Source organism: Planococcus citri, chromosome 2, assembly GCF_950023065.1.
Source record: "Planococcus citri chromosome 2, ihPlaCitr1.1, whole genome shotgun sequence".
In the NCBI taxonomy this organism is placed as follows: Eukaryota; Metazoa; Arthropoda; class Insecta; order Hemiptera; family Pseudococcidae; genus Planococcus; species Planococcus citri.
This window is the reverse complement of record NC_088678.1, coordinates 35,063,294-35,089,012: the sequence shown is the minus strand read 5'-3', so window position 1 is coordinate 35,089,012 and position 25,719 is coordinate 35,063,294. Positions and strand designations below refer to the sequence as shown.

General features: G+C 35.1%; 1 protein-coding gene across 1 annotated transcript in view; it reads right to left on the bottom strand.

Annotated features, from left to right (window-relative positions):
• Positions 1-21,604: 21,604 nt before the first annotated feature.
• The window catches only part of LOC135835537 (zwei Ig domain protein zig-8-like), a 366,482-nt gene continuing 362,367 nt past the window's right edge, over positions 21,605-25,719 (bottom strand). The window contains exon 7 of the mRNA XM_065349802.1: positions 21,605-22,280. Within this exon, the coding sequence (XP_065205874.1) occupies positions 22,162-22,280 (119 nt within the window). The 3' untranslated portion in view covers positions 21,605-22,161. The remainder of the gene's footprint in view (positions 22,281-25,719) is intronic.

The window sequence follows — 25,719 nt, the reverse complement described above, 5'->3', positions numbered from 1 at the left end:
GCTTCAAACCCGAACGTTTTCGGGTACGGGTATCGGGTACGGGTACAGATTTATTTCTCAGAGGATCGGGTACGGGTATCGGGTACGGGTATGAAAATTTTAAACGTTCGGGTACAGGTACGGGTTCGGGTATTTTAGGTGAAATACCCGAACTGTACCCGATCTATCGGGTATTTGGGTTCAAAATAGTCTCTATCGGGTACGGGTACAGGTTCGGGTATTCCTCATTTCATTTTTCGGGTACGGGTACGGGTTCGGGTACAGAAATTGTTGGATTTTCGTTCGGGTATTCGGGTATTCGGGTATTCGGGTACGGGTACGGGTACGGGTTTGAAGCCCTGGTTTAAACTTTTATCTTTATCTCCAATTTTTATGTGATTGTCAGAAACATGGTTACTAAATGCGAACCAATGAACCGGTTTCAAAATGTGATTACACAGAATTGTGTTATTTTTCACACTGTACAACTTTTGGTCTAAGCTTTTTTCACTATCTACAATTTTTGAATAATTTTCGATAACTGTGTAACGGGAGGAATTGGCGCATTTTCTATCACTTAGGTGACAGAAAATTGTTCTGCATTCAGCTATTTCTCATCTTAGTTACGTAAAAGCGCATTCTGGCGTTTTAGTTACGTGAGAGCGCCATCTGGTGGATTAGTTCTCTCTTTAAGAACGTGTTGTGAGAGCTCCGAGTCACACTTCAGTCATCCACGGACTCACCATGCGTAGCATGGGTATTTCATCCGTTCACCAAGATAGGTCTATGCAGAGTTCAACGGGTACCCGGATAACCGGGTTTCCAGGTTCAACCCGGAAAGCAACCCAGTTACCCAGGTATGGAACCTGGTAGTGAAAAACAATGAAAAATGTGATGTTGCCAAATCAAAGTGACGAAAAAAGTCTTTGACTATATAATACTGGACTGCTAGCAGTGATGAACGTGACGAGTCCAACATGTCCGTTCTATAAGGCTCTGTTCGCATCCTCTCTCACCGCACTTCAGTGGAATTCGCCCTAGTTGTTTACGCTCACTTGGGTGATTCCACTGAAGTGCGGTAAGAGAGGGTGCGAACAGAGCCTTATAAACCGGAATAACGTTATACATGTTGGCCTCGCGACGTTATCAAATTCACGTGTAATTTAACTAGGTGCTAGCAGTCCAGTATTATATAGTCAAAGAAAAAAGTTCATCTTTATATAGCGATCCTAGCGATATAAAGATGAACTGCTCAAAATTACGTCATTTTCTAAGAATTTTTCTACCCGGATAAGGAACTGGGTAGACCAGGATAATTTTTGGATCCGGGTACTCGTTGAACTCTGGGTCTACGTCAGGCTTCCTATCTGAGAAGATAAGACAAGTCGAGGTGTGGAGCCTTGTCTTTATGGACATCATATTTACGTAACATGAACTATTGTGATCACTTGCGTAAATATTGGGATTCAAATACATGGAGTTCAAGGTGGCTCGGGTGTATGTTAACTATCATCCTTAAAAAACTCTCAATAGAGTCATGGACAATGGACCTGCCCTGTTTGTTGACCATGCCCTTCTTCCCTGGGTGGTGCACTCGCACATTATCTAGAATACCTAGTATTCTTTCCTATTTATCCTTTAGTAACGTAATTCACTTAGGCCTACCTAACATTAAACAAATACTATCAACTGACAATACTGGCAACTCCATTTAAAATACATTGAGCGTTTTTGTCGCAGTAATAGCGCGGTCTGAACGGCCGGGGTAAAAACTAACTCTTATCAAAAATGCTCTGATTGGTTGGTTTATAACTGGTTTGAATCTCGCGTGTCCGCGAAATTCAAATAAGCAAATCAAATGCTTGGGGTAGTTGTGGTAAGATTTAGTTTCACCCTAGGCCGCTAGGAGGCTAAAACACCATTTTTCGATGAAGTTGCCAGTATTGTCCGTTGATAGTATTTGCATTAAATAATTAGACTATGTATATACCATAATGGCTTAATGAATAATAAAGCAGGTATTATAACAATACATAGTCATCTGAGTTATTTCTATTTCTTATCATGCATTCTATATTTATATCTAATTCATGTCCTATTACCGAAGAGTAGGTATTGAGGCGGTAAATCGCCAGTGCCTATCTGTTTCAGATAGAACTAGGTAAAGGTTCACTTCCTTGAAGTAGGGTGGAATGTGAACCATGTAAGAGTATTTGGCATGAAGTGCCAAAAACCATCTTTACAACTGGTTGAGAATTAATGAACCGGTTTCAAAATCCGATCAGCGAAAGTGTTTCAATTTTTCACACTCTACAACTTTTGTTATACGTTTTTGTTCTTTATCTCAAATTTTTAGGTGCTTGTCAAAAACTGGTTGCTGAATGCGAACCAATGAACCGATTTCAAAATGTGATTAGACAGAATTGTGTAATTTTTCACGCTCTACAACTTTTGTTTCAACTTTTTTCTCAATCTACAATTTTTGGGTATTTTTTGTTAACTACTGGTTTTTCAATTTGTGGACACTCTTTGCATGTGCCTGAAATTTTCAAGGCCACTTTTGAAAACCCTTATTTTTCCCTACTCAACGCCGCTTCATTCATCTCGCTAGGTCTTTCCACTTAAAAATAAAAGCCACCGGGCACTACTTTTGTGTCATACTGTACTATATGAACGTGGTTTTCTCAAGCTAGGTACCATTTTTCAATGTGTTCTATAAAAGATTTTCAGTTACTTGAGTACCTACCTAATATATTTTTCTCATCTATTATCATTTTCTTGAAAGGGACGTCAGAAAAATTTTGATTCACTTTTTCATAAAATCTTTTGTTTTATAAAAGATGATCCATGTTAATGATCCTTTTGAACATGATAATTAAAAAATTATCGATAGCCAATGAATCTTAAAAATTCGAAAGCATGTTCTCTCGAAAAAATTATTTACTTTGCTGAGAAGAGCGTTTAGTTTGCAGAATTACTTTACCACTTGAATGCTAAAATTTACTCTTTCAAGCACGTCGAACCAGGAACGAGGAAACTAACAGCTCGATCTTGATACTAAAAAATTTTCGTTCAAGTATAATACGATATTCAAAGAAAATGCTACTTCCCTCCTAGTAATTTTATGAAAACTATGTCTACGGTATTTTTAATGTCACAGGGTTGAAAATTTCATCTGTTTGGCCCTTCCTGCTGGAAATTTTTTATCGCTGATGTTCATGAATTGATACTCTTAGAATGCATACTTAATAATATCTTCTCGCAGTACTGCGACGAAATTGTATCACGAATAATGATGATGTCGAAAAATTTTCACCATTTACCAAGTTTGAAATTCACATTTAGGTACTTTCTCATCAGAAAAAATAGTGGTAGACGACGGAGGAAAGTATCGTACTTGTAAAGTTGTAGGTAGCTATAGGCACTTCATATTGATCACGCGCTTTGAATAAACTAAAGTAACAAGAAAACGAGAGCTAAGAAGAGAAAAAACATGTCATCAACAACAACAACAATAACAGCAACGAGCGGCAACATCTTATACCAAGCTAATTTCAACTTAAACCTATTTCATTAGTTAAAAAATAGAACTACCTACCTAAAAAGAGAGAAAAAAATGAAATTATATACTTTTTTATTCGCAGCAGTCAACGAAGAAGCTCACAATTACCCCGTTTTTGTAATTCGGTTGCGTATAAATCGAGCTAACAAATATAAAAACGGTGATAATATGTAATCGGAGAAAATGAGATTTTCACGATTGCCGTTTTCCCGCGTTATTAAGAAAGAGTAAGAGTAGAGCGAAAAGTAAGCGTGAGATGATTGGTCGCCCAAGTCGTCCGCTGGAGTGCGCTCGCTAGCTTCGAGCTTGGTCGTAGTCGTCGTCGCGAAACTGAAAATAGACAGAGACAATGGTACAGGAAAAAAATGGAGAAAGAGATCGCAACACGAAATGACTATATATACAAAGAAGAGTCGGTTTACATGGCGCACAAACAACTTACGAGGATAAAAACTTAATCCGGATTTATACTTTGTAATAAAAACTGTTTTCGCTTCAAAATAGGAATTCTCCGGTCTATGCGACATTTGTTTCCTCAGGGGGCTTTAAAGTTGCATCGAAAAGTTAAACGATCGGAGAAATTAAAACGAGCGAAATTAATCGCCTTTTTCGAGAGTTAAACGAGATACCGGCCGAGTTTCCGGTATGATCCGATGACCCTTACTCTCCTCATTGCACGACCGTCCACAATGACCACGATATTGGCGATGAACTACTAGTATCTCACAGGTGAGGTGTACCTATACCTATAGAGCTACGCTATAGTCTAGATTATTATAGTGCTGGAACATATATCTGTGCTTCATCTCCACTCTACCCTGGCTCCTAGGTGTACGAATTTACACCATGGAATGGAACTTTGGAACGTGATAGTAACGTTGATGAATTGTGTCAGTTATAGAAACGATATATAAGAGAAGAAAAGTCATTTAGTCGGTAAAGCTGACCAACGTCATATGTGTACTGCTAAAAGGAAAATATGAAGAAAAAACTTACTTCGAAGTCTCCTATGCTCTACGTAAGCTCGTTGGATACGCTGAAAATTATTTTGAAATTGCGATCGCGATATTTTTTTCAACTAGGTACGATTGTAGGTATGGCATTTACGAGATGAAGAGATATCGTGGCGAGGGGGGGGGGTCTATCAACTATATCTTTTCGCTCGAATGAAACGAAAGAAAAATTACGTAGGTATTGAATCATTGAATAACAAATTTCTCGACCAGATTGGAAATGTATTGAATGAGTACCGAAAAGAATATCTTGGTGTCCCTACTGAAGGCGAATGAGGTGGCATTATTTTCGAATACTCATGTATACCTCTACCTACGTATTAGTAGGTACATCATTGAACACACAGAAGTAAAGACATCGATAAATAATATGAATATTACTTACTGGTTATTTGTGACTTGGGAGGGGGGCTGGTGTTGAATCAAATAATCTCATTATAACTAATTTTTTTCTTTGTAAATACTTACACCCAAATTTTTAATTCAATATCTTTGGAAAAAAGTTGATGCTACTGTAATTTTTTGGCTCCAAAACGACTTGAAATCCACCTGCAGTCGACTTCGTAGCGTATTGAAATTAATTTGCAGAATGAATTTCGGCTTTCCATCTCCGTTTGATGAAATTTTGGGGAAATTTCAATTTTCAAAAATCTACTGGAGCCTCCAGAAAATTTCAAAAAATCGCTGGAGACTCCAAAACAACTTAAAATCCATCTGCAGTTGACTTTGTAGCGTATTGAAATTAGTTTGCAGAATAAATTTCCGGTTTCAACTCCAATTTTGAGTTTCAAAAATCTTCTGGAGGCTCCAGAACTGCTCAAAACAGTTTCCAATCGATTTGGTATGTCGATTGTCGAAAATGGGGTATATCCCAAATTTCAGCTTTCTTGGTCAATTTGGTAAAATTTTGATTTTCCCCTTGATTTTTGACCTAAATTTGATTTTCAAAAATTCACCAAAAATCGAAAAAGGCACTTTAGCACTTGAAATTTTGACAGGTGATGAATGTTTGCCTGCTCTTTCGATCTAACTTTGTATGGTTTGAGAAATTTCGTGCAAGTGCCATGTTGGAAGTTGCAACGTAAAAATCTGGGATTTTGGCTGACTTGTCAATCAAAATGGCGGCCATTTTGTGAGTAGGATCACTTTTTTTTGAGGACAAGACCTAAAAATTTTCCTAAGGACTCTTAAAAAAAAAGTTGTCCTGGAGGATCGACGGTGGAGGGAGGGGGGGGTTGCAATAGATCCTTATGCGGGATCCCCGACTATAAGTTAATATTGAATTTGAAAAAAATCCGAAGTTTCCAATTTTTCCATTTCCCAAAATTGGCCCTCCGAATCCCTCGCCTCAATTTTCGATCCGAACTGGAGCCGTCAGCAATTTTTCAAAAATGTTCTTTGAACTCGTCACCCATGATTTGCAATTCACTTGCTCTAGCCTAAATGATTTTGAATGTCAAAGTTATGACAGAATTGAATTTCTAGATGCAGAAGTTGGTTATTACATCGATTCAGCACCTTCTAGAACGATTTCAAATTACTGGAGGAAAAAGTTAACTTCTACTGCATAGAGTTAAAGACTTCCAGCTCGCCTCAAAAATGGTGAAAATCAATTTGTGAAGTCAGTTTTTAAGGCTAGAAAGAAAATTTTAAATTGACAATTTCATAAGTATAATTTTTTTTTTAAATTTGAGATTTTCAAAAATAGTTACCTACTCTTTTCCATCAAGTGGGATTTATTGATATTTACCTGTCTTAAACGATTTGGAGTCGATCTTGTTATAGAAAATTAGCTAAGCAATCGGTCATTTCGGCCATTTTTAAAAATTACCCTAAAATCAAAAAATGAACTTCGGCAGCTCAAAATCTGGTTCTAAGGTCTGAGTTAGGTCGTCTCTGTCTACCTGTCTGGTCTCTTAAAGTCATTAATTGACACGTCTATCTGGCCTCTCTAGGTCGTCTATCAACCTGTCGAGCCTCTAGAGGTCACTGACCCACCTGTCTAACCTCTCAAGAGTGTCTGTGTGCCTGCCTGGCTTTCCAAGGTCGACTTTCTGCTCGTCTGGCCTTTTAGGGTTATTGAACCGTCTGTCTGGACGCTCATGGTTACTAACCTGCCTGTCACGCTTCACGTTGCCGACTCTCCGTCCTTTCAAGGTCACTGACCTATGTACTTATCAAGCATCTCATAGTCGTCTGTCTGCTTGTCTGACCTCTCAATGTTGTCTGTGTGCTTGTCTGTCCTCCAAAGGTCATTGGCCCGTCTGTTTGATTTCTCGAAGTCGTCTATTTGCCTGTCTGGCCCCAAGGTCATTGACCCGTCTGTTTAGCACCATAAGATCGTCTATGAACTTGTCTGGCCTACCAAGGTCGTCTGTCTGACGTCCTCTTTTAATGAGCCAAATTTCAGCTCAATCGGAGTTGACAGGTGATGAACCTTTCCTTGTCAATACGAATATAGTAAAATATACTCTCACATTTTAATAAAATTGCCTGACCAGTTTACCGTAAATACGAATGAATAATATTGTATACCTACCGCAGATGTACTCATTCTACGTAATTCTCATACTGAAAAATAAATGACCTTCATTTTTTTCAGCTTTCTAATCATTTACGTGTCATTATTTCCGTTGTAATCCTTTACCCAAATTTCTAATTTCATGCGAAACTGTCAAAATTTGAGGACTCGTATCGGAAGTTCAAGTGAAGACTGATTGAAGAAACGAATAGAGCATTGGAAATCAATAACTAAAATTTATGAAACTTCAAGTTTAGCTTACACCGATATAGCTTAATTGTTTTGTGAAACCATTTTTTGCCCTCTTCTCAAAGAAGTAATTTTCAAAATGGAAACTCAACCATTTTTAGGGGACCCCGGGCTCCCGATTTTGATTCGATCCAAGTTCAAAAAATTTCAAGAATGATGCGGCATACGGATTGTTACTAATTTGAAGGTGCAAAATTCGAATGTTGCCTTATTTTTTCGATTTAGCGCTTCTGAACTTCCTCCGGTGTCCTTAAACATGACAAAAATACGATAAATTTGAAAATTACATAGTATATTTTTTAGGGTTTCGAGGGTCCTGAGTACACGAGTGAGCTACCTTATGGAAATCTGTAGTCTAATCATCATAATTTTTCAAAAGCTGCGATTTAAATAAATTAGTCATTTTTGATCATGTTTTTTTTTTCAAATAAATTTTACAATTGTTTTTGATTTTTTGAAAAGAGTACCTATTGAAGTGGGCTACTGAATTTAAATTGCAATGAATAAAGTTCTGAAAAGTTTCAAAATTAAACCCCAATACATTTATTTTTTCTATTCCCAATTTTTCCAATTGTTCAATAAATCTCTCTTCCACTCTACCTCTGTCCTGATTTAAAGCATCTCTCGTTGCAGTTCTATTTACACAAGTCAAATTGATGAAAAAATTGCACAGTCACATTGAAACATCTTATCGCCTCGAATCATATTGTGGTCTGTTCTGAATTAAATTCTAGCAGAAATCCCCGAGTGTGTATTCACAAAGAGCCAAAGTTGGGATAAAATTTCCCAGCCAATAGGAAATAAAATTACAACAAAGTAGCTAAAATTTTCACATTTTAGGTAGGGCAGGTTCGAAGCAAACTTCCGCGAAAGGAAAAAGCACTCGGTGCGGATCGGAACAGCGGGCAGCGAGATAGAAATTTTGTAAAATTGGACGATGAAGCGCGAAACGTGCTCAAACGGAATGAGTTTTTCAAAGCCGCTCCAATCATTTAATCCGAGATAAAAACACCTTAAAAATTTGATAAATGTAATGATGAAACGTGTAGTTCTATGTTGTTTCCTTGTTGCGTGTTTTTTTTTTCGACACCTTTTCCCCCATTTTTTCACCCTGCTACGCTATTTCTTATTTTCCACTCTCCTCTGTTCCTCTCATTGTACCCCGATTCGCACCTTATCAGCGGAGTATCTTATCTTCATCTTGGAAAAGCGTGTTGTTCGTACACCTGCAATTGGTGGTGTGGATGGCGTCTCTTGCGTCTCTTTGAGCCAGTTTGCGAGACGAAAGGCATCGAAGAAGGAAAAAAATACGCGTAAATGTGATTAAAGCTCGTAAATAACCCGCATCGGTGAAGTTGAAGAAAAAAAGCGAAGACAAACGAACCGAAAAATCCAATCAAATTTCCTAACTCGTTGATTAAAATTGCTTTTCGTTGAGGTTCGTCGTGTATATACAGATGATTGTGTGCAGTGTGCTTATCGCTGTCGTAGTCGTCGCTGTCGTCGTTTTATCAACATCAACAACAAAATAATACATCGATAAACTCGTTAACGTACTGGTGGAAAGTATGTATAGGGATATGCAGAACAAGTACACGCGATGCGATGGGACTGGCAAAAGGAAACGAGGAAGCATAACAACAAATGCAGGAAATGCAAGAAGCAAGAAAGTATGCATACAAGCGTGCAAATCATACGTTTAGGGAAAAAAGCTACGTGTGATATGTTGGATGCACGTCGAGTAATATTGAAATATCAATATCGAGGATTGAATTCGCCGAGAATGAAATGAAAAAAAAAGAAAAGAAATAAGACGAATGTCAAAGTATAGTATACCTACGAGTATACATGTAGATATGCAAACACATGTACGTACACAGTGGTAGTAAATCAAGTAGCTCTTCAAAATTCCAAATATCGCGTAAATTCGCGGTCTTGGAAAGTTTTCATCTTGATTGGGACATTTCCTCTCCTCTATTTCTCTCAACTTGGTCGATGAGTTTCGCAGATTGACGGAAATACCTATTCGAAGAGGTACTTGGCTGCTCATGCTATGGTATATCGGATTCATCGCCAGCACGCAGACTGGGCTAATTTAGACGACATTATCGTCGAAGCGGAACACGGACGGAAAGGTCTTGAAAAGTCGTCGTCTTGTTATACAGCCGGCTCATTTATCATCATCGAATCGAAATAACTGCGTGGAAAATGTATTTTTTCGTCGTGCCGCTCCTTCGCCTTCTCGGGTGTACCATTTCTCTCCTCGATGAATTATGCATCGAAATTTATTCTCGAAGGTGACACGCAGACGACGCAGACGAATCGTATCGTCAAAATTCACACTACACGCTTAACGCTTTTACTAAAACAATTAAAAACGAGACGAAGATATAATAAAATTGAGTTTTTAACGTCATCACGGGTCGGGTCGGGTTGGGTTTTGGGGTTGAGTCATGAAAAGTTCAACATTGCTCGAATAAGTATTTACTTTCCACGTGCCCGCAGCGATATTTACTTACTTTACTCGCGCCGTAAATTACATGTAAAATAGTTTATCCCACCTTTGTGTAGGTAGCTGGGTACATATAATTTTGTTCGTTATAATTTCATTTCGTCGTAAAAGTATAATACGCTACACGACTTCCGTGTGCTCCATGTCGATATTAATATTAAATAAGAAATATTTTTACCGGTAAAGTTTTATCCTATAAGGCTTTTGACGTATTGCGGGTTGCATATCGGTTTGCCTGAACTTTATCGGTTTGGTGGGCATTCTTATCAGTGAGTATCAAAATTTCATATTTTGAGCAATTTTCACAAGATGTTTTTGAAATTTATAGCTTTTATTTAGTTTTCCCTTCAATTTTAAACACTGTTAAATCCTGTGATGGAAAAAGATCCCCTCTTTGTCGAGGTTCAAAGACGTTTTATCAACTTCTTTAAAATTCGACGAAGAGAGGATATTTTTCTATTACAGGGTTTAACAGTGTTTAAAATTGAAGAAAAAACTAAATAAAAGCTATACATTTCAAAAACACCTTGTGAAAATTGCTCAAAATATGAAATTTTGATACTCACTGATAAGAATGCCCACCAAACCGATAAAGTTCAGGCAAACCGATATGCAACCCGCAATACGTCAAAAGCCTTATTTAGATTACTTATTTTGCCAAGGATTACGTCTTACTTTATGGTCGCAGCAAGAGTGTAAATGCAGAGACGAATGTCATGCTGCAAAGATGTAAGTTATGCGATGTCAGATGTTGAAAGTTTTTCAAATTCAGACTGCGCAATATGGGTTATTTCTCTGGATTGTACGTATATCTCTGCGTCTGGGTAAAAGTTACAAAATGTTTTGATGGAAATGGCGAAATGTCTGGACAGCTTAACATAAAATGTTTGAGCAATTTTTCTATATGTACCTACTATACATGTACAGTGTACGAGTGATATTTGTTCCAGTTTTTGGAATAAGATTGACGCTTCTGTAATTTGATGAAACAGCGAAGTAATTCAAGTATACATACGTAGAATGTATCTCTATCATGTATGCATTCTTTTATAAAATAGCATAAACGAATGAATGCTTTTTTTGTTTTGGGTTTTTGCTGAGATTTTTCATCCACCCCCCCTCATTTATCCAAAACAAAAATTTAATTAAATTTAAAAAATAATAAATCAATCATAGTTATTGGTTTGGTACTCACCTAATTATGTAGGTACCTATTTTAAAATTGTCTAGTATCGACTATTTTTACAACTAGATGGGCTGAAAGATTAATTGACTAAAAATTACCCAACCTCATTTTTCAATTCCACTGTTCTCTAATGAGAACAATGAGATGCGCATGGGAAGGCTGACAGAAAGATCATCATCATCAACATTTTATGTACTACAGTACTTTTCCTAGAGATTGCTATCTAAAGTAATTTTCAAATTTATAGTAGGGTAGTCGCTGGTGGTATTTTATTGCACATTTACAAATTTCTTCTACATATCACGCTATGTGTCTTGAGGTCCCGATGGATTTGATCATTGCAAATATACCAGGGTCCACAGGTGACTTTATGCACCTATTTATTCTGGCATCACTGTTTTTTTCAATGTTACTTTTTTAAGTTGTTCCCCAAAAGGGTGCTTTGTAGGTTCAAATCGGTTAATGATTGTTTTATAAATCAACAGCTTATTCTGAATCAACGTTTTCATACTCAGTACCTAGCCAAGACATCCAGTTGGGTGAAAATCTGCCCTTATGCGGCATAAAAACGCGGGCAGGAATTCCGGCACTTTACGCCAATACTTATCTGCCCATTAATCAGCGCGTATTTGGTTTTTCTGTCCCCAAGCGTGAAAATCTGCCACTGCTGTTAGTTCATGAAAAGTTTTTTGGCTAGCCGAGGATTGAACTTGGGTCTTCGGATCAGAGAGCAAGATCTCTCATACCCTCACCATCAGGGCAGATGATATCAAGAGAATAAATATAATATACTATGCTAAAACACAAGTGTAAAATACCACATTTACGGGCGTTTTTCAGCAAGTATATATAGGTGAACTGAGTACTTTTCACCTCCTTTATAATACAAGGCGTTTTCGTCTCCAATGTTTAGAATCATCCTACCAGTGTGTTCTTTTCAAAATTAGGCTTCTCATGCAAGAATTAGAACACATCCAGAGGAGGCAAAAGTTTTATTTGGAGGTGAAAAGAAACTGTATTCATTCTTTGAAATTACTAGTGGTGATTTTGGTGTTGACATGATGACACTAAAATGCATATCCATAATATTATGTATTTATGGTCATTGTCGCCTCCAGACAAAAATTGGTATTTAGATGTTTTAGAGTCCATAGATCACTATTTTGAGGATATACACTGCGATACGTTTTCACCTCAGGTTTTGACGTTTTCGCCTCCAGTTTGGAGGCAAACAGGAGCGTATACATATGAAACGGAGGTGAAAAAGCAGCGCTTAAAAGATATGCGAATAAATAGGCTATGGAACATTCTTGTAGCATATTTTGTAGCTGGTTTCTTTCAACTTGCAGAAATACACCACTTAATTTAAAAGTGTAGCGGGCTTATGCGACAAAAATACCCTACAAAATATTCTTGTAGCGTGTTTTTCAGGATAAAATGTTCTCTGCAATGCAGAAAATGTAACAACCTGAAAATGAATTATGTGTCTAGGCAACACCAACATAAAGGATGTTAGCCCAAATACCCAATTCGGCATAAGGGTACGCGTTGATTTGTATGCAATACCACCACGAGTGGTTATATGACTCGATGATGAAGTATAAAACGCCAACTAAACTGCTCTTTAAGGCGTTTTTATTGGCAGAAGGGCAGATTTTCACCCAACTGGGATATTATGCAGCTTTAGGTTACTTTCATCTCGTTTCTTTTCAATATGGGTTCTCCATGTAAGTTTTCTGTCCAGGTGTATACCAAGGTACTTTGAGCTTGGTTTTTTGGTATTATTTGCCCATTTGGGAATACAGGCGCATAACTGATGTTTCGATGGGAAAATATTACATGATTGTTTAGATTTGTCATTGTTAATTGGAAGATAAATCAAAGATTGAAGATCGCAAGCGAAGGGCTCAAAGCGACTGTACATTAATGCAGGTAGGTAAATCTGTGTGGTCATTGATCAAACTGGTTGCAATTCTGAAAAAGGGGAAAACATGAGATCTTTTTAAAACTTTGAAGGTAATTCATCAAGCAAAATACAGGGCTCGTACTCGGGTTACTTTTCAAGTAAAACCAAGTTACTAAAAATAATTACTAGAGTAACAATTGGTTGCTTTTTCAAGATTTTTTCAAAAATCCTACTTTTCCAAATATTGGTCCCAACATTACCAAAAAGTTCAGCTTTGTAAAATGGCCCTATTTTTGGACAAAACTTTTTTGGCATTGGCTAAGCAGTTTTGCTCTTAGCATTGTTGAATTTTTTTTTTCAACAAAAATGCCTGGTTTTTTTAAAGCAAAATTTTTTTTCAGAAAATTACTTACGAAAAATTTCCAAAACTCACCCATCACTTTATTGTTTATAATTTCCGAGAAGCCCTGCTTTTTGGCTTTTTGCCAAAATTGTCTTAGTTTTTTATTTTGTCAATTTATTGTCAAAAATTCTAGCTTTTAGCAAAATTGCTAAAAAGTTTTGCTTTTTGACCAAAAATTGCCAAAAAGCTCTGCCTCTTGCTAAAATTAGGTACCTAATGTCGAAGTCTCGTCTTGTGTCTAAATTGCCAAGAAGTCTCGTTTTTGCCAAAAATAGCTAAAAATTGATTTTTTTTTGCCAGAACAAATTTTAAAAGGTCTTACTCTTTTCCAAAAATTGACCTGATGAGTTGTTTTTTTTTTACCAAAAATTTGCTAAGCAGCCCTTTTTTTACTAACATTTCCAAAAGTTTTGATTTTTGCAGAAATTGCGAGATTGCATAGCTCACTATGATTATTATTTTTTTGGTGATTTTTTTTCTTCATACAAATATTTTGTCTGTATTCTGTAACGTTTTTGATTTTTTTTCAAGCTTTTTTGATTCCTAAAGTTTCCTTTTATTTTTGGAAAAAAGAAATGAGTAAGTATGAACCATGATCATTTTTAATGAGGTCTAAATTTCACCCATCAGATTCAACCTTTACCTCTCCACACTCACTTTCAGGCCAAAGAGTGCAGATGACCACAACTGTATAAAAATGTGCAAGCTAATCTTAGAAGAATTGTGGACCGGAGAAGAACACCAATTTCTTATTTATGTTTTTGATCTACAAAAATCTTATGCTATACCTCCAACACCCTCTTTTCAGATTGAAACGGGGATGGGAATAGCTAATACGTAAAAACTGGCATCGAGATTTGTACCATGACCATCGCATGCATCTGCAGAAGGGGGTTCTCCAATCTCCATTCGCTAAATGTCTAAATGATCAGTTTATTGAAAACATTACTTGCGAATTGACAAATTTTTGAAATGACCAACAACGGCGCTTCTTAAATGTTGCCAGATCGATCCAAAATAGCGTTAAGAAAACTGTAAGGGCAACGTTGATTAATTTCAGTCGGCAAACCACGTGCATTTTGTCTCAAAATGCACAATGAGTAAGTTACAGATGAAACGTGGATATGTTTAGAAACAGTTTTCTTCGTCGCCGGTACAAATGTATTTGTAAGATGACAAGCGTTGACGTTTAATAACTGGCGCTAGTGCTTTTGTATGCGGTATATAGACGAACGTTATAAAGTTTAGAAAGGAAAATAGAGGTACGAGGTAACTTTTGTATCGTATAGGAAAGATATTATCGCGTGCGCGATGATGGCTCGAGCTTCACAACGGTATAACTATACATTATTATATACTTTAGCCAATACGTTAACGATGCAAATCTCATCGCCATCTTTTGCGAAGTTTAACGGAATTTAAAGTCCTTTGCGTGTTTTTTTTTTGCGAGACTGATTTGCGCGCTTTTAGACGTTCGTGTATACTTACACTTAAAGCGATCATATTATATTTGTATATAAGGTAGATCGTTGATGTATTTTAGTAGGTACCTACCTACGAGCATATGCGTTGTTCTGGCTGTAGATAAATATAGGTATACGGATGGAAACTGTTCTTATATATGCATTTCGCGTAGCACTATTAGCGAATTTACATTCGCCTTGTAGTACGAATATATTGTAGAATCCATTAAAGAATTAGCGATGCCATCAGTAAATGCGATATTTGAGATAATTCGTTTACAAATAACGACGTTTCATCTTTTGTACTCGACTGAAGGGATGTGTTCTTGTATGGAATTTCCGTTTTCAGATGATAAAGCAAAGCTGACAAGGATAGTTTGGAGGTAATAAGGATAAGTTTGTAAACAAATGATGTGCTGTGCCAAGTAAATGTAATTTCTGCAAGATTCTGATCGGTTTCGTGACTCCAAAAGTGACGATGATAAATAGGGCAGCTGGATGCCGAATCTGAAAATCAAATTTTTAGAATCATTATTTTTAAGAAATCCTTTTTTGGACAGTTCTCATAAAAATCGTAATTAAATCGTCTTTACAAGTATCCAGGTGTCCGGCTCTGAACAGAATCACTTACCTACTTGTACTCTTTTTATATTTCTTGACTTCATCATTATGCTTTAAACTTTCTGTTCCTTCCTACTTCATGGAACTAATTTTATTCTAATTCAAGTTCACGTGCATAAAGCGTACTAATTAGGTGTTACCTTCATTGTAGTAAACGTCGCTGTTCTTTTATTTAATCAAAATTCAACCAATATCGTACCTCGTAACGTAGAATGCTCGAATAGATAACATCTTTACATTCGTTATTGGTTTTTTTTTCCTCGACATGGCTGGCTCACGATTTGTATGTATAGGGATTTTTACCGTTACAACGCGTTGTAGGTACGATAAATTTTCTTGTATTGCTATTATTCATTATGTTTATTGTGTGTATCGGTTTGCAAAAGAATAAAGGCAAGGTATCTTTGTGGCGTTACTTGAATTCTTGATTAAAGAGCTTAATACATGTTCGATTTTGAAGCGATGAAGGCAGATACGGAGGCGGCATGAGCTATGTAATCAGCTAACATACGCCGTAGCAATGGAATCGGAATAACAAAGCAAAAATTGAAACGTTGTTTCGAGCTGATTTTTTTTTCACCGTGTAAAGGGTAGAATATTTATCATTTTCTTGCTTTTGCAATATACCTACTGTAGGTAGAGGTATACAACGTTGAACAAGAGAGTATTTTTTCAAACGAACTGATACAAGTACGAATCATTTCATTCGGTTTGTTTTTTGTTCCACTAAATTTTTTGCTAAACGCCTGAATACTCGGAAGTTTTACGAATTCGATGAATTTGTCTTTTTTATTTTTAGTGAACGAAAAACGATGGAAAATTTCACACAGTGGAGGGGGGAAAATACTAGGGTGGTTCTTATTTACACTTCATGGACTTTTTTTTTGATTTTTTTCTGCACTCACCCCCCCCCCAAAGTTGTTTCATTTGATGAAAAAAGGAATCATATAAAGTTTAAACCCCCTAAGTAAATGGTGCCAGAATGCCCCCAATTTTTCAAAAAATTAAAAAATAGAAAATTATGCAAATATGTATTTTAAATTTTTGATTGTTTTCTATCCATACCACTCCAATATTCTCCCTTTGAACCATAACACCCCCCCCCCCCATTTTTTATCCCCTCCCCTGTAAGAAAACAATGAAAACTGGGATGATCAATTTTTGATTTTTTTCATTCCATTTCCATGCTCCCTCCCAATATTCCCGATTTGAACTAAAAGAGCCCCTAATTTTTTTCACCCCTTAATGGGCAGAAAGTGAGAGATCGAAGGGGTTCAAATTTGTCATTTTGAATCAGAAATGGGACGATTCGAATCGCGGATCAATTTTGAATCAGATTCAGAATCAGATTCAAAATAAAAATGAATCGTGAAAATTGAATCCGATTCACAACTGCAGCAAAATCGTAGTGTCTCGATTCAATTTTTTTGCGGTTCGCCAATTTTTCTGATTTTTTTCTCCTCAAAGAGTGTTTTTGTGATGCAAACTAATCAATTTTTTTGAATACCTACTGAGCACTGTTCACCTTTAAGATTGAAAACACAAATTTTCAGCTATAAACTACAGCATAAAATCGACTGCAGGTAGATTTCAAGTAGTTTTGGAGCTAACAGCGACCTCTTGGAAATTACTGGAGTATCCAGCAGATTTTTCATTTTCAGTGCTCAAATTTTCCATAAGAGTTGGAAATCCAAAATTTACGGTGGGTTCAAGTCATTTTAGAGCCTCCAGAAACTTTTTGAAAATTCCTAGAGCCTCCAGCAAATTTTAGAAACTTTAAATTTCCACAAAATTTCATAAAATGGAGTTGAAAAGTCGAAATTTACTCTGAAAACCAATTGTAATACCCTTTGCAGATAACTGCGAATTGCAAGTGGTTTCAAGTCGTTTTTGAAGGATTCCAGATACTTTTTGGACCATCGTGGTCGATAAGGTACCTAACAGTTATTTTTATTTTCAAAATCGGCGTATTTCAGTCTAAAACATATTTTTTAATTTTTTCCATCGATTTCATGCTTACCTCTTTGAAAATTTGAAAAATTACCCTTTCGCCTCTGCTTGCAGTAGAAAGATGAAATCCAATTTACATCCTTTGAGTTTTGATAATTCTGAGATGGATTTGCAGGCAGTTTCGATCCGATTTGGAACCTCAAGAAGAGGCTGTTCAGAAACTTTTGTTTTTTGAAAAATGCAATGCCACAAAATCTGTCATTTTACAATTTTATTGTACCTGCGATCATTTTCTATTTTTAATTTTTTTGAAAAATGAGGAGGGCATTCTGGCACCACTCTTTTTTACTTGGGGCAAAAACAAAATTAGGGAATTATTTTTTCATCAAATGGAAGAATGGAGGGGGGGAGCAAAAAATCTCAAACTTGAAAATGAGAGCCACCCTAGAGAATACATGCATTTGCATAAGTAGTATAGGTACCTACTTATACTTAGCTACCCTTTTATTAAATTTCACGATCGTGATAAGTCTTGCATAGTTGATCAGTACAAATTATTATAAATTCAATATTTCTCGTTTGAAAAAAATTCAGCATTTTTTTTTGTTTTTTTTTTGTGTGGGAGATTTCTTAGATAATACTCCTTTATATTGTAAGATTTTTTTTCAAATCCTTTTTAAGTAATAAGCAAATGTGAGTTATGATATTTTAAGAAAAAGTAGGTACTCTGTTTGATCAAATTTTGTTTTTTATGGTTTATTTTTGGATCCTCTTTCAATTTTTTGTTTGGTCCGAAAATTACCCTACTTGTTGGAATACCTGTTTACTTTTCTTTGTCAGGGTTCATTGCTGTAACAAGCAAATTTCGACAAAATTCCAGAAAAGTGGACGATAATATTGTGTTCTTTTTACAGCTAGTACAACTTTTAACATCGATCTGAATCCCTCATTCATTAGTTCGACTAAATATTCTAATAAAGCTTAACGAAATCGAGCGTCGAATACTTGAAAACATGCTCGTTATTTATTTAACCTCTATCAAAGGTTCATCTCGTATGGGTATTATAAGGTATCTCACTGTAAACAAACCCTGCACATATATTTTAACTAGGTACCAATTCCATGTGTGCAGGCGTCGATCTGAAGCACGACAATTTACATTCGATTATGAAATACACGTATGTATTTTATTTTCTCACACGAAATCTCGGTTGACACGACGACGACGATGACGATCAAAAATTTGAAATTCTAAACTCACAACAACGGTATATTATGGTACAGTCAATCGATCAAATCCTTCCTACACTCGGTACACATTTTCCATCAAAGCTCATTTTTCTAGCTCGTTGTAGGTATCCGATACTTTCTATTTTCTCGTATGTGATACTCGTGTGGGCCACATTTACATCTACATCGAAGTACCTACTATATAAGCCAAGATAAAAGAGGGAGACAATTTTGAAGAAATTTGAGAGACGATGCATGAAGTAATAAATTAACATACGTACGTGAGGTAAGTATATGGATACAGAAGCCACAGAGCCTGGGCGGATTTTTATCTGCTTTGCAGTCGCTGTATATCCTTGTAATGTAAACCAGCGCATGTACCTAACACGGCGTATATGGTATATAACACACTTACGACAAGTACGACGGCGGTGGCTTTTGCTTAGTTTAACAAAACTTATTAATGAGATTTATCACGAAGAAAATATAAATTAGTCACGTGCTATTGTCGTTGGAAAATTGTATGACCCGATTCCGTCGCGACGTAAGACAATCTATAAATATCATGGTGTGCTGCAACGTGTCACAGGTTCATTTTGATTGCGTCATAATTCTCAAAATTTGTAGGGTTTTTTATTTTCTTTGTATTTTTAGGATGAAAAACTACCCTTTTGTATGTTCATTTGTTTTTTTTTTCTTCTACAGATTAGGTAAATTGGGAATCTGGATTAGATGGAAAGAATCTTTTATGGAGAACATTTTTTCCTTCATTTGAAATTCTTTTCCTGCTCTTTTGCAGCCCAAATTTTTTCCAAAATATTAAATCTTGCACTTATTTAATCAATTGACTTTTTTTTAGAGTAAAATTTCATGATAAATATTATTGAAATCTCAACAAACGTAAATTTTCAAACCCAAGTCCAGAATCTTGAAAAAGATTAAATTTGTTCTGTTGAAAAATATTTATCTATTCAAAGAAACGTCTCTAATGACACCTCCTCATACATGTTCAACTGACAGAGACATCACTTTGTTTGAAATCGACACACGTATGACCTCTTTTTCGTGGAAATTTTCAATTTCAAAAGTGGCAAAAAATTCGATTCTGCAAAACAAAAGCTGAAAATTTCCAGTTACATTTAGGTATTTTAGGAATAGAGATACCGTTTTTTGGTGTCGTTTTATGAGAAATAAAAATCCTCTACAATACTTAGTGAAACCAGAGCAGGAAGTTTGAATAAAAATGAAAATGAAAATTGAAAGAAATTTTTCAGCATTTTCTCCTGTTTTTTAAAATTGTTGCAACGAGTTTCTTCCTATTGCCTTTTGTATGTATTTCACATCTAATTTGCGAGCAAAAAGAAACAAAACATTATGTATGGCATAGAAGCTCGTTAGAAAGTGGATCTAAGCATGACTCTCTTGAACTTCTGCCTCCTACTGATGATTTTTTATTCAATGTTTTATTTGTTTTTCACGACATCTTCAATACTAAGGATTACTCCTACAAACATACGTCAAAATTGGCAATATGTTTGCACTTATCTATTCTTTTATTGACAGACTTTTCTGTAAAGCACCCACCATCCATATCTACCTACGTATTTTCATTTTCTCGATACAAAAATGCAATATAAGCATTTGCCAGAGTTTATTTGTGCTTCATAAGGATTTTAACTGCGAATTTCAGGATGAAAAAAAAACACGTGGACGAAAAAGTGGAAATTAGGGTTATTTGGATTGCTGATTATACATAAATTTGGTGATTAAAAAAATTTCGACAGGAAGAAGGTCCAGGATTGGAGACGGTTCGATTCGAATTAAAATTCGTTGACGTCGTGATTCATCATTTTAATCAAATTTTTTAGACTAATTCATGATCCGAGATTCGAATCAGTTTTTTTTCAGCTGTGATCCATAATGGTAACAATACATATTATGAGCTATAAATCACGTTCACGAATTATTATTTTTTCTCTTTTTTCCCTCTACTGGTAACTTTCGACTTTTACAACTTTTTATTGAAATTTTCAGGTTCTGTATCAATTTTGAATGAAGTTTCAAGCAATTGTTGCCAAATTCACCTGAATTTTACTGAAATTTCATCAATTTCTTGCAATTTTTTAGTTCTGATGATACTTTATGTAATTTTTGGCAAATATTTTATCAATAATGTTTTACAATCTACCCAATTTTCACGAAACTCTGCAAATTTTGAGATGTTTCATCATTTTCTGATCAGTTTAATTTTCCATTATGTCATTTAAAAAAAAATATAAATACCTAATATATGTAGGTATTGTAGGTAGTTGTTTTTAGGTAGGTAAGTCAAGTTTGCAATTTTTGTTAAACTTTTCAGAAATTCCGAGATGTTTATATAGCAATTTTTATGTCAGTTTTTCTGTGATATTTTTGTGAGATTTCGTTCAGTTTTGATGACAAGTATTTTTTTTTGTAATTTTCTACCATTGTTTAAGTATTTGGTTATTTTTGCGATGGATTATCAAAACTTCGGTTTTTCCAATTTTCGTATCATTTCAACGAATTCAAGGAATTATCGTAAAATTTGATCCATTTTGCTGATTCATGCATCAATTTATGGCAATTTCCAATAACTGAGAAGTCATTTAAGAAAATTTTACTTTGTAATTTTGATAGGTTTTCAAGCAATTTTGAGAATGTTTTTGCAATTTTATTCGAATTTCAAGACGTCTTATTGAGTTTTCCAACAGTTTCTAATTACCTAGGTACTTTCAAGTGATGTGTATGCAAATTTTACGGGTTTTTCATTTTCGTTCCATTTGGTAGATACTACATATTTTTTGATCAATTTTTTAATGAGTTTCAATGTTTGTGAGAAGTCGAGAACATTGATCTTGAGCCAGATAGTGCATTTCTGTCGAGTCACTCAGTTTTGAGCTTTTTCTTTTGTATTCAGCAATAGTACATATACAATAAAAACACAAAAAAAATCTTATAACGTAATATTACAGTTTTATTAATACGTCTCGATTTTTTTTTTTTTGCCATAGTACATACATTCAACATCAAACAATTAACATGTAAGTATGAATTATCAAACGGTTGAAAACATTAATAATAATTATTTGAAATGAAAAAAGTCTCGTCAACGAGAATTGTTGAATTCACGGCGATTTATTATTTAAATTTTTTTACACATAATATACATTTATTTATTTACATATCGCATACACGATAAAGAATTTCCTCCTTTATCAAAAAAGAAAAAGAAAAACATGTACATATAAGATATACACATAACAACTGGGTAACTAAGACCACTGATCAATAGTTTTTTTAAACGATAAAATCATAAAAAAATATTTTTTTGGTATTTTCTTTCTTATTATTATTTTTTTTAACTCGAAGCGTTACAAAAAATTCGCACCAATATACGTTTATCATATCGAGGTTTTTTTTTCACGAGACCAACAAAAAAATATATAAGAAATCGTATAAAAATTTTTTTAATTACATTCGTTTTATTTAATAAAAAAATTGCGGAAAATAATAATTATATCGATATAGTTAACGACAAATTGCGACTACGTTCCCGAAAGTATAGACGTTGTTAAAAAACAAATTAACAGCAGCCACAACGACGTGCAGTGAAATAAACTAAGTCCTCGTCCTCTTCCATGCTGCATAGCGGCAGGATTTTCACCTGTAAACAAAAAGCAAATAAGAAAAACAACGTTTAAACGGAAAATGTCGTAAGAGTGAGCGTGAAAAATTATCCTATACACATACGAGTACGAGCTACCTACATATCACGAAAACTACAAGTACCTATAACGTCCCTATACGCGAGTTCCCTGTGGCCCTTTCGTATTCTCAATTCGGCTTGTCTCGTTGTTGTGGCGTATGAAATTAAAATGCACGTCGCGTCGGTTTGAATTTCTTTTTGTACCTCTCTTTCCTTCCCTACCCTTCTCTTCCCTGCAAACTGTTAACATTTCCTCGAATATTTGGCTGATCTGTGTTGTTTATATGAGTGTTTTTTGGAAGAATGTACGAGCGATGTGATGCTCGTTGTAATCCGTAAAAATAAACAATTGTCTACGTGAAATTTCAAATTGAACGTTGAAATTTATTTTGTACAAGTAAAGGCGTAGGATATATGAAACTTATTTTCTTGTATTTTTTTTCTCGTTCGAGGCGCATATTTTGTTTTGTTTTTTGTTTTTTTCGTTAACAAGAGCGAGTGTTTATCATGCAATGATTTTGACACATTTCTCAGGAAAACTCGAAGTTAGTATCGGTGGGTTTAATCGGAAAATCTTTTTCTATTTTATTTTTTATTTTTTTGATACCTTGAAGTAATATGCAAGTACATTACATGAGTGCTTATTAGTTATGTTAGTTGAATGAGTAATTGAAAACGAAAAATTAAATTATTGTTTGTTTAAACGTTTCCTGGTGTTATTTCTGAATAATAAATAGCTCTGTAAAATTTCCAGCTTTTTCAAGAGTTAGGTTAAGTAATGATTTCAAGAAGGGTAAAAACTTCCCAAAAAATTGTTGAAAATGAGGAAAATTTTTGAAAATCTGCTGTAATATTATGCCTAGTAATTTTTAATGCTAAGCAATTGAAATGTTTTTGAAGCTGTTGCAATAAGAAATTCCCAATTCCAATTTTTGTTATTGTCGTTGTTTTTTTTGAAAGTTTCAGCTCATTTTACTCAATGTTTCAATTATTCATTTGGACAAAACCGTTTTCTTTGAACAATACCAATGGAAGGTCTGAATGAAAAAACAACTGTACCTATTCCAAAATGGAAACTTCACAGAAGGCGTAAATGGCACGGTGGAATTACATTTTAGAGAGTTGGAGGAGGATGGGGAGAAGGTAAAAATTTGCCTTTCAAAATGTGAATGATGGCTGTTTTCAAACCACTGCCTTCAAATCTTCGATCATAGACTCACAAGAGAGTGATTTATTTTTTTCATCACTGGTGGGGAGTGAATTCTCTCAGTGACTTCTATCAAGAGAAACTTTTCAGATACACAGCATAAAATTAAGACGAATAATTTTTGAATTAGGTATACCTAATTAAATTGTTTGTTTCTGGACAAGTTTTCTCATTTTGCTAAAATAATTTTATTTTGCATGTAGGTATGTATAAGACGTATACTTACTGAAAGATAACAAATTTTCTTTTTGTGGAGGAAGGTAGGGAGGGAGAGGGGGGTGTTTGTAATTTGTTCCAAGAAAATTCTGAACACAATAATCATACTCTCGATACAAAATTTTCAAGTCTTGATGATTTTTCAATATTTTTTATGAATTCTGTTTTTTGTGTGTTATTTGAAAAAAAGACAGCATTTTTTTGCTGACGAGTAACCTTTAAAAAAAACAATGCTGATGAATTTCCATCGAAAGCAGAATACCTCTCCCCCCATCAACATCACATTATATGGTCAACTAATTCAAAATATAACAACTCACAAGTTCCTTGGGCTGCACTTCAATCAAAAGTTGACCTGGAAAATCCACTTACAGCATACATATAAAGAAAAAAAGCACAATTTCTTTGAATTTACTCAAAAAAGTCAGTGGTAATTGAAAAAACTAAACTCAGTGCAAAATCAAGCACTTCGACTCTGCTCAGGAGCATTTTGTACCAGCCCAATAACCAAGCTATTTGAAGAGACTGGAATACTCCCTCTATCACAGAGAAGAGATCAGCTCATGTTGAAGTGGTACCTGAAAGTTAAAAATTCTCCAAGCCATCCTAATTTCTGCAAAATGTTTTACTCTCCACTGGAAAAAAAGTATACTACTTATCGCCCTATTGGCTGTCGTTGTAGAGATCTGCTGATTAATCTTCACATAGATCAGGAAGACACCAATTCCATAAAATATCAAGTGTAGCAAACGAGACTCTGTTCTGATTCAAGGGGTACACCATACAGGAGAAGTAGGAGAGAAGAAATTGTGCTAACCAGATTATGAATTGGGCATACTGCCTATACTCATTCTCCACTTTTCAAGGACAAGCAACTGGAACAATGTGACCCTTGTGGAGTCCCAATTACCATCATACACCTGATTAACCACTGTCCCAAATATAAGAAAGATAGAGAGCAAATTCTAAGGGAGCTTACTTATGAAGATGTTCAAACAGACAATGAAGATATACCTATATCAGAAGTTTTTCACTTTTTTAAAATGCATTGGGATCTATATGACCTCATTTCGTGAATCTTTATTTTTTTGCTATGTTATTTTGTGAATTATTTTTTACTTGTTATGTTGTCTGTACTTTGTTCATTTTGTTTATAAAATGTAAATGTATTGTGGATGCAAAAAAGCCCAGATGCTAAAGCGTCCTAAAATGAATAATATTTTTTAAAAAAATTCAAAATGTTCAAAGTTTCAAAAATTATCATTTTTTTTTTAAATTCTGAATTATTTTGTATTCCTTATTTTAGAGAAATCAACCATTCTTTTTCACAGACTTCGTTTAAACAAATTCCAATTGTTGGATTCAATTCATTCATAACACATGAATTAAAACCACTTCTGCCTTAAGTGAGACTGGTCCAGACTCGAAATCCAAGGATGTCCAAATGTTAAGGATGAATGGAAGTGGGAAAAAAGGTCAAAAAGTCAAACTGGAAATCAATTGATAAGTAATAAAAAGTGACATTACATTTCCAAAAATCACCTACTAGAGAAATTTGGAAGGAAGACAACGTGTTTTTCACATTTTTTAATATTGAAAAACCTTGTATCATGCTTCCCACCATTCCCACCTAAAGTAATATAGAATTGATACAAGTATGCCGTCATAATAGGGCATATTCCAGCGTTCCGCCTATACCAATAATAGGTACACAACGCGCCGAACTGCAGCGCTGCAAGCTGCATAGGTTGAGCCGGTTGAGGTTTTACTATAATCACCATACTGTTTCTGCTAAGTTTCTGCGTTTAAATACAATTTACTCGAAATTTTGATCGAGGACATAGGTGTTTGAGGTGAGGAAAATGATCTACGTTAAATTCTGAACAAGATGGAGGTTGTTTGAAAGTTTGCCGCACCATAGAAAAAAACTTATAAAAGCTCAAAGTTGAAAGGCTCTTGAAAAAATATGTTTTT